The sequence below is a fragment of the Solanum stenotomum genome, chromosome 1 (genome assembly GCF_019186545.1).
Source record: "Solanum stenotomum isolate F172 chromosome 1, ASM1918654v1, whole genome shotgun sequence".
Classification (NCBI taxonomy): Eukaryota; Viridiplantae; Streptophyta; class Magnoliopsida; order Solanales; family Solanaceae; genus Solanum; species Solanum stenotomum.
Genome location: NC_064282.1, coordinates 9,449,462 through 9,467,900, shown reverse-complemented (window position 1 = coordinate 9,467,900; position 18,439 = coordinate 9,449,462). Strand labels below are relative to the sequence as shown.

Genomic DNA, 18,439 nt, shown 5'->3' with positions numbered 1-18,439 from the left:
AAAGAAGACAAAAAATTAACCAACAAAAGAGATAAAAGATAAAGAATGAGGAAAAATGTAAAATAATAATAATCATCATATATGTCTTAAAATAGGTTTTTATAAGTGTGATTTTAAGATGACATAAATTTGTATATTAAATTATTTGAAGGTTATGAATATGAAAGGTTAGGAGTTATGGACATTATTAATATTTATGTAGTTGAAGAGGTATGAAAATAAAATAATTGAAAGAAATAAGAAAAAAATGCCAAAAAAAACCACAAAAAAATAAAATAAGAATCAAGCTCTTAGAGAGCGCCACGTCACCATTTTCATATCCAGCTCTATTATAATATATAGATTATAGTCATTTTCATATTAACATTTTTCAAAACATTGTATTTATTACTTCCTCCATCCCATTTTATATGTCACCTTTTTACTTTGCACTTACATTAAGAAATGGTGTAACTTTACTCTTCTACCCTTATTTAATGTTTTCTTAAGTCAACTTTATAATAAATAATGAATACATTTTCAAGATTAATTAACTACTCTATCAAGATTCAAGGGTATATTAGGCAAAATATGATAATTTGTGCATAAAATTTATAAAATGACAAGTATTGTGATCTAGCTATTATTAGAAAGGGATGACATATAAAATGAGACGGAAGGAGTATATTCAAAGGGTGATATAGTAAAATTACCCTTCTATTTATAGTTTCTTAAGGATTGTGTCAAATTAATAGTGGACAATTATTGTTGGTCAGAGATGGAGTAATAAATTATACAAAAGTACAATCATGTAAAAAGTTCAAAGTTTTCTTTTTCCCAACAAATAACAGTTCATCTTAAAACATAGGCAATCGTGAGGATAAAAAGTTTGTTACAATTAATTATAAACATTGAATATGGGTAAATTCTTATTTAATGTGTTTCAGCAAAAAAAAAATGCAAGGAAGAAACAGACCAAATTAAAGAGACGGTTATGTTTAATTTTTTAATTTTTCATGTTTGATTGGTCAAAATGTTTATATTTTTTTAGGAATCGATTCCTTAAAAACATTTTCTTCGTTGCATAAGTGACAATTCAAGTTTATTATCTCCTTCTCAGACATCTCTCGACCATCCCCCCTCCCCCTCTCCCCATCCCATCCCCTTCCCCACCCCAAATAATATTTTGTTAAATGATATATAAATGGAACAATATTAATAAATAAGAAATTCACTTGTTTTCTGAAAGAAAAAAAATTCTACAAATAAATTTTTGTAGAAAACATTTTTCTTCCAAACAAACACACATATGAAAAAATTACATCATGGATCTTTAGCTTTTCCTCCAAGTCTTTTCCTTCTAGATGCCATACCTTATTACCTTTGTCTCTTCTTAAGACTTTTCACCTAAAATTTTGAGAAAAAAAGAAGTTGTGAAGGGGGATATGTTTAGGACTTTAGGTAAAGTAATAAAAATAATGATTAGCAAATAGATTGTCAAATTCTTTTGGACAAAAGAGGTTATTAAATCAATATTGCTATTAGGATTCGACAAAGAAATCCCACCAATTCTTGTTGATCTTAAAGACATTTTGCCACATAACTAATCAGTAATTAATTAAAGTCAACTTTATAATTTAGTGATAGCAAAAAGTCCATTTAACTGGAAAATCACATTTTGATTCTCAGTTCTCAACCTTCCAGAAATAAAGAAACAGGCTCTTCACGTTGAAAAGTTATTACCAAATTTTCTTCTTTCATTCTAATCACTAATAATGCACGTAGTTTAAATTAGAAATTGAATATTATAATCTAGTCATATTACGTGTATAGTTTGGTTGTTGTTAATTTATGTATAACAAATTTTTCTAAATTGCTAATTACGAAAGTGTCATGTTACAAGCGGTTTCCTCCAACAACTAAATACATTAATTAATATAATAAGCAATGTTCTAATCTCACTTTATACTCGCAGAATCAAAGTTATTACTATTTTTAAAATACGTTTTTGGAGGAAGGAAATATGTTTATTCTTTTTGTGATATTTATTTCTAAGCTGTGTCCACCTATTAATACAACTTGACTTGTATAAGTATATATAGGCATGAGTCTGGAACTTCGGAGTTTCTTAATTAAGGATTGTTTAGACGTGCAATATGAAATCAGTTTAATATAAAGTTTGAAATTATGTTTGGATATCTTATATTGCAGTATGTTTTTCTTAGACATGAAAATCTCACATCACAATTAATAAAAATTATCAAAATTTCCTCAATTCTTACACAATCAAACCATAGTTCATAAACAAGATATCAGAATACCATAATGAGGTTCCGCATTGATAAATCACATATCACCATATTTTATTTATAAATAAATATTTGTGATTACAAACTTTCAAATACACGTAATCTTATAAATGGTGCTCCGCCACATAGGGATATGACTTGTAGACAGAATATCCCATTAATGATATTACAAAAAATATCAATTTTATTGTGATTAATTACATTAGATTAGATGTCGATAACAGGAGACAATGAGATATTACTGGGACATATTCATGGATTGCCTTGCTAATTATTGGATTTGCATAATTGATCATATGTGATCTTAACCGTACGAACACTTTGTTTGGTAAGTGAAATGTTTTCTCTTTGTCACATTTACACATCAAATCATATATTTTTTCTATTCTTTTCATTCGTTTAATCCTTTATAACGAGTCATAAAATTTTAAATGTAAAATTTGACTCTTAAGATCCAATATTTTAAATTTTGCAAATAAAGACTGATTATGCTTTGCGTGAAGAGATTATTCATACCATGTGAAATAATTATATTAAAGAATAACTAAATATTACTATTGTTGACTGGTAAATTTTTATAAATTTGTGTGTATTTGAAAGTTTGTAATCTCAAACATTTATTTATAAAATGAACACGAAGATATGTAATTTATCAATGCGGTGCTTTAGAATATTTAGATATCTTGTTTATGAACTACGATTTGCTCCATTCTATAGGGTTTTATTACAATTAAGAAAATTTTAATAGTTTTCACATGTTTTTAGGGTTTATATGTTTATGCGGAAAAATTACAACTTAAAAAAAATAAATTGCATGTTCAAATAAAACTTAACTTTATATCAGTTTAATGAGCTCCGAAAGTAATCCTTGAGGAGGGAAAAATGGATATGGAATGTGGCTATAAATTGTCTTGCAACAAAACGTGTGGCCTGTGGGATATTATGTTACCTTTCAGTGTCAAATTTATTATGCTTTTTATGACATAATTGGTAGAATATTAGGATACCATATACGAAAAATATAAACTTATATTATACCCCTGAAAAAAATTATTAGTTAATTCGATTTTAGAAATTTTTTTCCATCACTTATTTATTACTGAAAATATTGAACAATAAGAATTAAAACTACAAAATTTAAAAGGGATAGATTAGGGAAAATTACACAATTACACGACTTAAGATAACACAATCTCTAAAATCCTTTTCTATTTGAATTAATTACAAAAATCTCTTTTTTCCTTCTCTCTCTTAACATCATACATCACTCTACGACCTCTATCAGATACATAATACATTACAACTTTGTTATGTTCAATGTATTTAGTACAAATATTATTTTTGATACATAGCCCCAATTTTACAAAATCAATATGAATCTGATTTATAGTTATGTATGTGATACATAACTTATGTATTGTTTGCTATGTATTAGGAGAAAGAGCAATGTATCCACGAGTGCTGATATTATAATGGAAAAGTTACTTATATACACACATTTACTTACCTTAATATCCATTTATCCTTACCTTTTTAAAAAAATTCAAAAATCCCTTAATTCCCCCAATTCATAAAATCTTCCGGATACATAAATATTTCACTCATATTTTCAGCCTACACCCACATTTCCCACTCCCATTTCATTCCTCCATTTTATCCCTAAATTCTCTCCACTTCTTTAGCAGTTATAAATTTCAAGTTCATTTTAATTTTCATTCTCTCTCAAGTTTATCAATTAATCTATTTTTTAATTTCAAATCTTTTCTATTTCCAATTAATGATTTCAAATTATTCAAGAGGTAGATTTTTTTCCATCACTTCAATTTTCGATTTCTTTCTTTTATAATTATTTTTTATTTTTTTCATCTTAAAATATAAAAATAAAATTACCTCCGCCCCTGTCCTCATTGAAATCTTATTGAACCTTTGCAATTTTAGTTAATCATATTGTCGTTGAAAAAATTTCTTGAGAAATATTTATTTTCTTTTTCTACTATTGAAAAACGTCCAAAAAAAAAAGAAGAAAAAAGTTGGATCTGTCATAGCACGGCCATCACTATCAAAGATACAAAATTTTAATGTATCTCGTTTATTTTGAGTCTTAAATTAGTCTTTGTTAGTGTTATCATTGATATGATACATCACTGCTATAATAACCTTTGTTTTATGCGATGTCTAATGTTCATATTTAAGGTATTGATACATAACTCTAATGTTATTGAATCTTTGATTAGTGTTTATCATGTTCAATAGAAATGTACTTGATACATAAACTTTGTGTTATCTATCACACATATAAAAAGAAGCTATTTTGAAACAATTACATGTACAATGTATTTTTTTAATTTTAAAATATAGTATTTCTCAAACAAAATAAGATACATAAATAATAATGTATCATGCATTAATTTTTTAGTTATGATACGTAAATTCGAATTTATACTAAATGTATCTGATACATAACAATTACCAAATAATAATGTATCGATTTCAAACCTAAAATCTTATGGGCAACACTTTCTTATTTAATGTATCTAGTAGAAATACAACACTTATCAATTTAAATTGAAAGAATCTTCATGATGTATCTTCTCAAAATATTCGATAATTTTGAATCAAAATTGAAAGAATCTTCAATGAACTAGGAGAAAATTTTGAAACTCAATATTCGATGAACTTGAAGATTCACAAAAGAAATCGTTTGTCTAACATCACTTTTGTATCCTTCATAACTCACCTCGCTTTCCAAAATTTCGACAAAAGTTTTTATGAAACAGAGAGATCGATGAACAAGAAGAAGAAATTTAATTTTTGAATTTTTTGGTTTGTTACACTATAGGATTTTGAATTCTTGACAATAATTTGGAATGAAATAACCTAATTTATGGGATCTTAATTTGATTTTCAGTTTTTTTTTCCCCTTAATTAGTTCAATAAATGGATACTATGAGATCTTAATTTGATTTTTCAGTTTTTTTTTCCTTAATAAGTGCAACAGATTGATACATATTGTATCAACAATAATGTATCCAGATCCGTAATTATGTATCCGAAATGCCTAAAAAATATGGGATTTATGTAATTACAAAAATAATAGGAATAGAAGGTAATTTAGGTTTTACACTATGATATTTATGCAAGTTATACTTATATAATTAGGGAAACTATCGAGATTAAGATGAGCCCATTGGCCTCTTTGTCAAACCCAAACCCATTAGTCTATATATATGATGAGCCCCATTAGTCTCTTTGTCAAACCCAAACCCAAACCCAAACCCGAAGGTTGTTTCTCTTCCCGCTCAATCGCCCAACTTTCAAATTTCTGCACACTTTTTATATTTCCCAGAAATTTCTGCTTACTTAGAACTGCAGTGACAAGACATTTGCAACATTACAATTGTAAGCTTCAAAATTGGCATATCATCATGACTTCACGATCAGGTATAGGGCAAAAATCTCTTCATTCTACGATTAATTTTTCATCAAGATTCGGTTCTTAGGGTACTAATACGGTGGAATTTGAAACGCAGTTGATTTGTGGGCAGAACTCATAGCTGCTGAACAAGAACACTTTGATCGTCCCTCTCAACAAATTCAAGAACCAAATATTGCTGTTGTATATCGGCGGCAAAAGCCCCATAGTATTACCCCAAAGGATGCCGAAGGGTTCTCTATTTTTCCCATTCTCAAGAATTCTGTTTTGTTGGTTTGGTGGTTCGTTGAAGGTTTTGAACTTCTTACTTTGATTTGTTTTCAGGAGGCAATCGACTTCGAATTCGGGTAATGAAAATCGACTGAGTTTTCTACCTGTTAAACGAATCAGTTGGAATCGTTCCCTTTCCACCAGGTTTTGTCTTTTGCCCTAATTTATATTTGCCCCTCTAAATTTCTCATTGACAACCCTTCTTTTACAAAATTGGTATCAAGATCAGTCTTATTGGATATACTTAAAAAGATTATGTCTGTAGTGGATAGGGATGCTGTTGACTTGCATGCTAAGCTTATCAAGATAATTGTATCCATTCAGGCAAAAGTTTTCTTGATTTTCTTGTGACTAATTTATTACAATTTTTAATACATTAATTAGCTCACCTATTCAAACAATGATATTCTATAATTTCTTAATTAAGGGGAAGCTACAAAAAAGTAAATCCACCGATTAATGCCAGAAGTATTAAGATCAAGGTTAATACTCTAATAAGAAAACCAACAAAAGGGAAGAAGAATTTGTAAAATCATTTGTCAAGCATTAATCTAAACGATCAACTTTGTTTTTTTTTTTAAGAGTCTGTTCTTGGGATGAAATAACATGGACTCTTTTAGTATAGCAGACCCCACAACTGCCCCCTTCCCACCTGAAAAAGAACAAAAAGGAGACTAGAAAGACGAGAGAAAAACAGAAATTTGTAGCTATGTCAGCAAGGTTCTCAAATAAGGATGCTTATGCACTGTGGCCCTATATAGTGTTTTACATACATATAACTTATCCCCTCCTAAGAAGTTGCTAGTCTTTCCAGTTGCTGCAAAACTCACTATCAGCTGATTTGTTATGAGCAATTTTCTTTAACTTTTTGATCAATGTAAATAATCTAGTGTCCACTAAGCTTCTGAGTTTCTAAATCTTGCCATGTTTTTGTGTAATATGACGACAAACAATCAGCACTTTTGAGGAATGTTTCCTGTATGAAGCTAAAGGCTGTGTAAGTTTCATATATTATTTTAGCAGAGCCCTTGCCTCCAGCATAGCGTCCAGGCAGATAGAAAATGTATAATATATCTTTAATGTTCTTTTTATGTAGTAATAAAGCTTTTCTGATAGGCTAATTCAACTAGAAACGAGCTCTTTCGTAATTGAGACTTCAATAGGTGTTTGAGAATGAGATTCTAGAAAATGTAAGCTCACTGGCAGAAACATACTGCCAGAACAATACAAAGTTACCTAAACAAGATGTTTTTGTCTCTTGCAAAGAGAAGTTGTTGTAACTCCCGTTAGCTATTCTCATTACTTCCACTTTGTCTTTCGTAACAAGAGTTCTTCCCTTTATTTTGTTGACAGGGGGAGAACCAGTATTGCTGCTGTATGTGCCGAAATACATCCTCAACAAAGGAAGCCTGGTCGAAAAGCAAAACCACCTCTTCCAAGGGTAATTTGTTTAAAGACTTTCCAAACTCTCACAAATCCATGTTTTACTTGTTTTGTTTTTTTTACCAAAGGCATCAGCTAGCTAATATTTTGATTATCATAAAAAATTACATGTCTGATATTTCTAATTCTTCATACTTTGTAGGGTAAAAAGGTTGAAGCTCCGAACTATGAAAAGGAGCGAGCATATTTTCAAGAAGTTGATGATTTTGAACTAATGGTGGAAAGCCCCTCCCCAAACAAATGCAGTGCATGGACTGTGGGCATCCAAACTGATGACGTCGTTATATCACGCCTCTCCTCAGTACTACAGAAATGGTTGATTTCTAAGAAACTTAACGATTCCTATGCACCTCCCGCTTCATTATCGAAGATATTAGAAACCCCAGCCTCACGCAAAGAATCTGCTATCAGATTTATTTATGGATCCTCAACTGCGAAAACCCCGGAAAAAAAATCATTGCGAATTCCCTCTGGTTTGTACTCCAGCCAGAATAAACGCATTGGTTTTACAATTGAAGATGTGTCCAGAGAGCAGCCTTTATCAGAAAAAGGCACTGGAGAAATATGTCCCATGGATGAGGAAGGTTGCGAAGATATCGATGTAGCTGTTAGTAAACTTTCTCTGACTTCCAGGCCTTCTTCAGTGGATGGTCACACTTGGGATCCATTTTTGGCTCTATTGGCAGCATGTGGACAGTCTGCCCCTTTAACATTATTGGAGATATTATCAAAGTATTGGTGCGGCTCCTATGACCCTTCCACTTCTGTTCTACTTTGTATAATCGAGTATCATCTTAGTCATATCTTTCTTCTTAGTCAAACTTTTACTGTCTTTTTGGTACTTGTGGAGCTGTGAGGTTAACTGAATTTTTTGTTTTAGCTGATACAATGATCACCAATACTGTTAACTCTTCCTTTTGAAAAACTTTAACCAGGAATTACACAAATAATTTATAGTAGCAAGAATGATGTTGTCACCTTGGTACTCTTAAGAATGCAAATCTGCCTGAGGCTGCTTAATCCTAAACCTCCTTTTTTTATTCCTTTGGTAAGAATGCTCTTGAAATTGAACCATGTACACAAGACAGATGAATATCGACGTGGATTCCCTTGACTGTACCTTTTTAGTTTAGTATTATTATGAACTCATGTACTTAGGGCTCTCTTTTGGTGCGCATGATCCTTAGCTTTGAACTACGTCTGAATGGTTGTTTAGTTAATACTAGGTAAAAGTTGACCTTATCAATCAGTATCCATTCACTTTCACGAAAAAATCAATTTCATATTTTTGTTGGCAGTAGACTTAATTCAGTCTGATCTTGCTTTAATCTTAACTTCTCAAAGCATCTAATTTTGCAAAATTGTACTCAGTGAGACGCAAACAATTGCCAAGGTTGGAGAAGGCACATTTGGGGAGGCATTTAAGGTTGGCGAAAATGTCTGCAAAATTGTCCCATTCGATGGAAATTTCCGAGTAAATGGAGAATTACAAAAGGTATCCAGTTCAATTATATTTCTTGTGCAATTGAATAGGCTCCAATTCCATTAAATTGAAATATGACCTAAGTAACTTGCATGAGCAAACTTAAGTTAGTGTAGTGGATGATCATAGGATCAACAAACTGATCTTCTGAAAATATTTAAGTCACTCTGATTTGGAATCTGTGTACTGATACATTTCAGAAATCAGAAGAGCTACTTGAGGAAGTCATACTCTCTGGCACCCTTAATAGCTTAAGAGCTCATGATGGTCATCTCCTGAACTCCTGTTCCACCTTTATACAGACAATGGAGTAAGTTTCACATATTAGTCTTAAAGCAAATTTGCAACTTTTTGGTCTTCTTCTGAACCTCTGTTTCAAGACAAAAGCTATGTTTAGGAACGTCTAAAGGTCTTATCTGATCAATCTTCCTGTTTGGTTTAAACTTATTTGTAACCTCAGAATCTGTTCATGTGAGCTACTACCTCAGCTACCTAATGAGAAACAGTTTTGTAGAAACCTTATCAGTAATAAGTCTTGAAATAGGCATCCTTATATAACTGTCACCTCTAATGACTGATGAAATTGAAGCTTCTCCTGCATGCTGTTATTTGCACTCTCCTTTGTATACTATTTCTTAGAATAAGAGAAAACTAATCGTTGACCACCTGTGTACAATTGGTTTTACCTGTCTGCAGCATGAGGGTGTGCCAAGGTCATTATGATGCATCCCTATTAAAAGCATGGGAAGACTGGGATGGGAAGCATGGTTCAGAAAATGACCATCCTAAGGAATTTCCAGAAAAGCAGGTTCCTAGCAAAGCAAATTTACTTCTTCTTTCCTAATTGCCAATAGTTGCCTCCCATTGTTCATCTGTTGTTTGAGTGGATTTGTGTGTAGATAGATTGGTACTTTTGTTGCAGGTAGAGGAAATTACTTCGAGAATTTTTAAGTGTCACTGACTAAACCATTACATACCTTCTAGTGCTATGCTGTGTTCGTTCAAGAACATGGAGGAAAAGATCTTGAAAGTTTTGTGCTGTTAAACTTTGACGAAGCCAGGAGTTTATTGTCCCAGGCAAGTGATTTAATATTTTTCTTTTGGTATTGTCAACCTAATATCTCATTCATTATCTTGACTGCAAAATCTGAATTCCAGGTAACTCTTGCTTTGGCTGTATCTGAGGCTGCATATGAATTTGAGCATCGCGATTTGCACTGGTTTGTTTTTCCATGCAATGATTTGTTTCAACATGTTTTACAATCTAGAGTGGGACAATGCTTTTCTGTGCGTAACAATTTTCCTATCACAGGGGAAATATTCTACTAAGTCGGAAAGGGTTAGATACAGTGCAATTTACTCTTGAGGGAAATGAAATACACGTCAGAACATATGGATTATTGGTTTCAATAATTGACTTCACTCTTTCCAGGATAAATACAGGTGTTCACCCTTTGTGTTTCTCCCTTCACAATCCTGTACTTGAATTGATTTGAGATTCTTATCCCTGTAAATACATACTGATCACAGGCGAAGACATACTTTTTCTGGACCTGTCATCAGACCCCGAACTCTTTGAAGGTCCAAAAGGAGATAAACAGGTATGAAGCCAAAGAAGTCCCATGTATCTCAGGTGTTTTGATGCATATTTGTCTTTCATAGTTTTTTGGCATGTTTGCAGTCTGATACATACAGGAAAATGAGAGATGTCACCGGCGAATTTTGGGAAGGAAGGTATAAATACTAGCCCCTTCACTTGCAAGTAACAAATTGTTTCAGAGGTAGCAAATTGCCTTTGCCTTTTGCTTTGGCTTAACAAATTGTGGATTCTTCAGTCTAAAACTGTGTTCGGACGTTGGATGTTTGGAATTCACCACTAAATTAACATCCTATTTTGTGTAACCTGCTATCAGAGAATTTGAATTGAACCAAAATTACAACGGTGTAAGTTCTTTTGTCTCTGTAATCAGCTAGCTTTTGCTATGACCACTGGCACACACTAAAGTTGTCCGATTTTCTAAATTACAGAAAGTTGGAAACCATCAGAGCGGAAGGGTTTCCTGTTTAATGGTGTTTCATGTCTTACTATCCATGGAATTTATGGTCCAGATTCAGAAGCACAAACCCATAAAAAGTTCTAGTACCATAGCATATGAATGCGTTAAGAGTTTAGACTGCCAACGAAGGATCATGCTTGTTTTTGTCATAACACTGTGGTCTGTTTTTTTGTTATAACACTGATAAATGAAGTTGCTTTTCATTATGGTGTGGCTGAATTTGAGACCTCTAAGCTCTCTAGCAGCTAAGAAGTATCTTTGTCACGCAAAATCACGAAGGCTGTAGTGACTGGATTATTTGTCTACAGATACTGACCTTTTTGCTTTTTATTTATTTGTGGCGACAGTTTCCCCAAGACAAATGTGCTATGGCTACAGTACTTGGTTGACATACTGCTGCTAAAGAAATCATACGTGAGTATTCTACAGCAACGTTGATTCCATACTATCCGTTTATACCACCTCATTGAAACTGTATAGTATTATGGATGGGGTATGTCCTCATTCTATGCAATTGGCTTTCTTTTCCTAGTATATGCTGCTATGTTTGGCTGCTATATGTGCGTGTAGTTGCTGTAATTTCAGCTGCATGCAGTTTGACATTCTATTAGTTGATTTTGACCATGTAGTTCTATCCTCTTCAAAACAGAAAAATGAAAAACAAAATCAAACAAATTGGTCAATCTCCTTCTATTACTATCATTTGTCTGATATCTGATAATTGGGGATGCAAATCAAGCTCATAAAATATTCTTTTTGGTTCAAAACTCTTTGAAACTGTTGCAGGAAAGGAGCTCCAAAGATGAGAGGGAGCTACGTTCTCTGAAAAAGCGTCTGAATAGCTATGGTTCCGCAAGAGAAGCAACATCGGATGCTTTCTTTTCTGACTTAATCATTAACCTCCAGCATTGATTGGCAAAAATCCCTCAAGAAACTAAGATATTTGCTGTGACTATGCTATTCTTCCAGGAATCTGAAAGTGCACTTTCTATATGAGGTTTTTGTATCAAGAAACCAACTTGGTTTCCCATGACAAAGCGCTAGAAACAGGAATGTCGCTTCCTTTCCTTTACTTCTTGTCTTCATTTTATTTAATTTTTTTTCTGTATCATATTTTGGATTATAAATGTAATGTTAGTAGTTGGGATATGATAAGCATATATGTGTGCTTGCCAAATTTGTCAAACTATCTAAACCTTGATGACATAGTTATCTGTCTAGACACTATTGTTATCAAAAGAAGAAAAACCATTTCCCTTTAGCATCTGCAGTGACCAGCCAAATGATCAACTTAATTAGTAACCTTTCTATCCACTAAACCATAAACTCCTTGTGCTGTGTTCCAGAAGAAGTGGACATACAGCTCATGTAGTCGTAGACAATGCCTATCATCTTTTCCCCCCAAAACTTTAGTGGTTCTAACATATATTTTATTAATGCCTGTGTGCTTGATGCTACAACTTGACAAGAAATCTATTGTAATTCTTCTCTTTATGGCAAATTGTATCAGCAGTCACAAAGTTCAAACTTGAACTTTATAAATCACTAACAATTTTATAACTGCACACTTATCTTGACTTTACCCTTATCTATAACACAAACACTTATATCACTTATCTCGAAATTTTCTTTAATCGACTATAACACTTGTGCCGATCTATTGGTTACAATATCAAATTGGAAAGCAATACAAAGAAAAAGCAAGTAGAATGTTGTATTGGTTGTTGCTTTTTTATCTTTCCTTTTTGTAAAAAGAGTGAACAGAGAAATTTGTTTATTGAATTTAGATGGGCTGATCAAATCTTTTCAGCTGTCGGATGACTCAGATTTAATGGATTACAAATTAGCTCACATGGGAATGGATCCCTTTGATTTGACATAATACATTTTAAAGGATTCAAGTTTTCTATGCAAAATTCATATTTTAATATCCAAACAACTTGAGCAAAAAGAGAAGCCGAACCTTTGTTGATGATGGTTGCATGATCATAAAGCATCTTCTTTTTTTTTTTGTTAAAGGAAACCCAACCCAGCACATGTATTTCTGGACTATAAATTATAGTCCAATGAACCTAAAGCAAATGCACTAATTCTTGATTATCATATTTTATTTCTTTTACATAGGCATAAAAAATAAATTAATTAATATATAGGAGGAGAGAATGGCCTTATAATTGTTTGATGCTCTTAAGCCTGCCTCATGCTATAGCTAATTTTGAACTTCACTTTTCCCCTATAGAATTAGTAGGATGAAAACGAGATCCAAGTGGTCCAAAATTGACTTTGGTTCGCCAAAAGGCCTCATCTCTAAAAGCCTAGCTTGCGAGGTCTCATGGTAGGGTTCCAATCCTCGCTTTGTTAGTGATGGAAATTTGACTATCTTTTGGTCAGATTTTCTGAGATTAGTTCCCCAATGCCTAACTTCTCTTACTTTCGGTGCTTATCTACAACTATAAAGAGGTGATCCTAACTTCGGTCAATAAGTCTTTTATATAACATGATGCTGACCAACTAAGGGTGCCCCGAGATGGTTCACATTTCATCATTTTTTATAAAAAAAAAATCAGGTTGAAACTTGGGAAATATGCATAGAACTTTTTGGTAATGACTGATGAGCGCTTTACCCCTTTAGTGGTAATGTCCTACACGAATCTAAATTAATGGGGTCGATAAGCTTCGCATATACATGATTAAACCAAAAAAAATATAAGATGGTGTTGCTATTAATGTTGGGTGCACTTTTGTGTGGATAAATGTTTAATAAGTAACTGTATATGAGGAGAAATTGAAAAACATAGTCGTTTGCTTTGCCAAGAAAAGGAGTAACAGATAAAAAGGCAAACAGAAAGTGTCAGCAGCTCCACTTCCTCCAAAACATAAATCTGATATTATCTTTGACCATTTTAAAATTAAAATAAAATTGACATTTCATAGCCACCTCTTTATCTTTTTTTATTTGCATGTAATTTAACTTTTCCTTTTGCAAAGCAGAATGTGGATTTTGAGGTGATCAAAATGAATCTGGACAGGGGCATCCCACGATACTATTGTACATAGCCTCCTTTAGGTAGACTTGGACTACAGTTTATCATAACTTGCTTCTTGTTTTTGTTAACGACCAAGATAACTTCAAGGGGTATTCAAGTACATTTTAAAATATAATATGCTAATATCGTGTTGAAAAATAATGTAAAATAAACATGAATCCCACACTAGGATTTAAAGGTGTGACCTAGTGATCAATAAAATAATTAAAAATTATGAGGTTTCATATCAAATAAAATTAGTTGACATGTGTATGATTACTACGACTTTCAAGTAAAAGATGAGAAGGTATCAATAGGAGCAAATTCATGCTTATATTTACTCACTATTTTTGTCCTGAATTAAAATGAATTTGAAAGAGTAAAGTCTAGTCCTAACGTTTGGATTTAATTCCAAGATGAGAAAATTGATTACACTCTACCCCTTGGTTCTTGGTTTTATCACTCCCTCAATATCAAATGATTGTCCAAATTAAGTTGTTTTTTTACTTTCTAAAAGAGAAACTTTAATTACCCAAAAAAGTGTTTTGTCGTCCCCCACTTTTATTTTAAATTTTAAACTATGTTAAAAATCCTTCCTAGATTCAAATATATCTTCCCTTTCAACCCATTTTCAGTCCCATTTCCTTTTTTGTATCTATATCCTACCACTTTGTCACCTTTCCCAACAGTTACAGTTACATTCTAAAATTATCATTAATTAACTTTCCAGTTTTTAAACTTTTATATATAAATTAAATATATAGTTTCGACCTAACTAATATAAAGTTATTGTCATATAATCAAGATGTCATCGATTTAAACTATAGAAACACATCGAATAAAAATACAGTAATAGATCATACCTTGATAATCGTATACAAAATAAAATGATGCAGTGAATCTGGGGAGAAAGAGTGTGAGTTGCATCAAATTAGAATATCGTGTATCTCCTGGTCTCACTCACTCCCATCCTTTTCTAAATTCTAAAGCATGGCTCCACCGACCACTGTCAAGGACCCTCTACCCCACCCCACCCCCTTTTATATATATATATAATATTCCAGATAATAATATTTTATGATCAATTTGTCCGCATCTCAACTATTTTATCGTTACAAAAACAAAATGAGGCAACATAATGATCCTTTGCCCCATTCAAAGATAAGGTTTCCACCCTTTGCTTTCAACATGCATGTAGCATTTGTCTGCAATTTGCCAAGTGTTACTTTTTTTGTTTTAGTATGAACTCAATCTTTCAGAAATTTGAAAAATAATTTATGCTTTACCATAGTAGAGAAGCAAAAAAACAATTTTCAATATTTTCTTCAGCACAAAGTAATCACTTTTTTTTTCTTCCTGTGTTATTATGACATATACACTAGAAAGTTAATATATATTCGTTTCTTTTTAACTTTTATGTCCTACCCCACCATTGTTTATCTCCTACTCATACCTTCTTTTTTCTGCCCCTTTCTCCCTTTTGCTATTTAAATGGCACAACTTTTTTAATTCTATGTTTAAAGAAGCACATTATATACTTAATTCCTATTATAGTTCTATTGGGGTCTCTTTCTCAAGTAACAACACATTGAAGAAAAATGCCCAACACTATAATGACTAGAGGAGCTTCAAAATTCATCTTCTTATTCTTCTTGTTTATTCTTCTTGCCTGCATTTCTGGTAAGTGTAGTGTTTTTTTTTTTTTTTTTTGAGTATTTCTTTATGAATGGGGTTTGAATGTTGGTTAAAAGCAAGATTCTTGTTTTTGCTGATTTTTGTTATTATGTGACTACTGTTTTCTTTGTCCAAGTTTGAGATTTGGAATTTGTAGTATGTTTCTGTTTAGTGTTCCTATATTTTACAAGAATGGGGTCTGGATGTTGGTTAAGCTCAAGTTTCTTGATTTTTGCTGCTGTTTATGTTCAAGATTCTGAAATGCATTTTCCCCATTTTAGCTCTATCATTTTTAGACTAGATCTTTTTCCCCCAGAAAAGATTTGTTTTTTTCCTGTTTTTTCAATAGAATCCTTAAGCCCTAGGTTTTCAATATTTGTGTGGAAAGGTAACCTAGTGACTTTGATAAAATGGAGCAAATGGTTTATTTGAGCTTAGTTTACATCATTCACTAGGGTGGTAAAGCAAAGCTTATGCTAGAGATAAGACTGTCATCTTATTCTAGAAATGTTCATGAAGAACTGGATTTATCGTCAGAAAAGACGTTTACGGTCAACTGAGCATGCTAGATTTATCATGTCCACTTGAAAAACGGGGCTGCATTGGTTGAGATTTGATGTTATAAGAGTTGAGAAACGTTTAAGTTAAAATATGGCAAAACAAGTTAAAAATCTAATAATGTTCTTTGCAGGATTATCCCCAGCTAAAAGAATTGAGCACAGAGAGCTTGAAAGGGAAAAGGAACAAAAATATCATATGTTTGGGAAAGGACTGCTTGAGTTGTTACCCATTAGAGCAATTAAACATGACTTGATGGATCCACCAGCAACAATGGGATTTCCTACAACCCCTATAGTAAATCCTGTCACAACTCCGTCTAATATGCCTCCAGATAACTCAGCTCCAACAGTTGTTACTGTCCCATCCACAAATCCTAACCTTGGAATTCCAAATTTTGGGTCTATACCTCCAGCAGCTCCTTCTACGACCCCTGTGACTGACCCAAACTCCAATCCTCCGGTACCACTAACTAATCCAGTTACCACCCCCAGCACAAGTACACCCGTAAGTAATCCTGTAACAATGAACCCAAATCCGGTAGGGGGTGTTCCTGCCACCACCCCGGTAACGCCTCCTGCAACCACAAATGCTCCTGCTACTGGAGGGCAGAGCTGGTGTGTTGCAAAGAATGGAGCTGGAGACACTTCACTTCAGTCGGCGCTTGATTATGCTTGTGGGATGGGAGCAGATTGCTCAGCCATCCAGCAGGGTGGAAGTTGTTATAATCCCAATAGTCTGGAAGGTCATGCATCCTATGCCTTCAATAGCTACTTTCAAAAGAATCCAGCACAAACGAGCTGTGATTTTGGGGGTGCTGCCATGATAACCAACTCAAACCCAAGTAAGCAAAGAAGGATTCTTTATTGACCTACCTTGCGGTTATAAACCAGCATCTTATTGTTTTCTGATCCTTTACATGCTGACATACAGGCAGTGGCTCTTGTGTTTTCCCTGCATCGGGGTCTTCTTTGTCATCGCCTGCAACAACTACCACGCCAATGTCTGGAACTCCAGTTCCAACAACATCCTCATCAACAGGTGCAGCAATACCAGGGTAAGGGGAATTTTCATTCTCTCCATCAATCTAATAATACCCTCTTCGTTGCATTTCCTGTGGTTATGTGTTTCTAGGCAAGGAGTTAAAGAAATGAAAAAAGACCTGTGTATAGAAACGTGTCTTTCTTTTTAAATTGTTATATAAAATGGATGAAGTAATCGATATGCTTTTCACTAACTTTGTGAACTGTAATTTTCGCAGCTTAGCACCTCCAACAGTGACGAATGGTAACGACTCTGGTTTTGGAATGATGCCCTCGGGCATCGGTGATAGTATTCCTCCGACTACTTCTACTTCACTGTCCATGTCAAATGAATTGCAACCCCTAGTTGGCTGCATCGTTCTAGTCGCGTCCATCGCGACTAGTAAGCTGGTCTTGGAGTTTTGAGGAAAAGAGAAGCTCAATTGTCAAGTGAGAAACTGGATTTTCGGTTTCAAAACAATGTACAGTTATCGTGGAGGAAAAAATGGAAGCAGTTAGGAGTATTTTCAGAGGTTTAGACATTACACACCTATACACTGCTTTAGTATAGTTGATATATCCTGCATATCCACTACCTAGATGTAAAATTCATATATTAATTTTAGAGGCCATTATCTATATCTATCACTTTGAAGTAGTAATTCTTAATTATCCCATATATGTTCAATTGGCCTGATGTTACACTGCTATATTATATATTTCCCAGCTTATGAAGGATCTTAGATCTCATATCATCAGTTGTAGCTGGTTATTACTTACTATGAATAGACTTAGGTCTATGTTTCCAATTAAATTAAGGTTTGATATGTTGGATAAATATAGATAGTTTGGAGACAGATTTAATTGTCTTATTCATTGTTTGGTTAGTAATTATGAGATAAGTTATATCAAGATTAGTAATTACTACCTGAATAAATATTGAAAAATGACAAAGCTACTTCTGTTCAATTTTATTTTTTTTCTATTTAAGGTGGAGGTATTTTTGTAATCAAACAATTTCTTCTCAGAAATACTATATAATTAATCTGAGCATTACTTTTTTTCAAATCAAACGACCCCTAAATGCATAAATCATTTTTTTATATGCATGCCTTTTGTTCCTTCAAAGGAATTAAGTTGGGTACAGCCATGTAGATCAAAGTCAAAAGCATTTTACAGCCATCA

General features: G+C 33.0%; 2 protein-coding genes across 2 annotated transcripts; both read left to right on the top strand.

Moving 5' to 3' along the window:
- The first annotated feature begins 5,553 nt into the window (after positions 1-5,553).
- On the top strand, positions 5,554-12,010 carry LOC125864801 (serine/threonine-protein kinase haspin homolog). The gene is made up of 15 exons (XM_049544887.1): positions 5,554-5,729; positions 5,819-5,954; positions 6,046-6,135; positions 7,345-7,432; positions 7,577-8,172; positions 8,806-8,929; positions 9,118-9,227; positions 9,614-9,725; positions 9,902-9,994; positions 10,076-10,137; positions 10,230-10,360; positions 10,448-10,518; positions 10,599-10,651; positions 11,322-11,388; positions 11,761-12,010. Exons 1-15 carry the CDS (start codon positions 5,714-5,716, stop codon positions 11,884-11,886), a joined length of 1,875 nt encoding a protein of 624 aa, XP_049400844.1. The 5' UTR covers positions 5,554-5,713; the 3' UTR covers positions 11,887-12,010.
- Positions 12,011-15,467: 3,457 nt separating this feature from the next.
- Positions 15,468-18,095, top strand: LOC125847685 (uncharacterized protein PB18E9.04c-like). The gene is made up of 4 exons (XM_049527346.1): positions 15,468-15,680; positions 16,366-17,076; positions 17,166-17,289; positions 17,494-18,095. The coding sequence occupies exons 1-4, from the start codon at positions 15,599-15,601 to the stop codon at positions 17,678-17,680; spliced, it is 1,104 nt and encodes a 367-aa protein (XP_049383303.1). The 5' UTR covers positions 15,468-15,598; the 3' UTR covers positions 17,681-18,095.
- Positions 18,096-18,439: the final 344 nt, after the last annotated feature.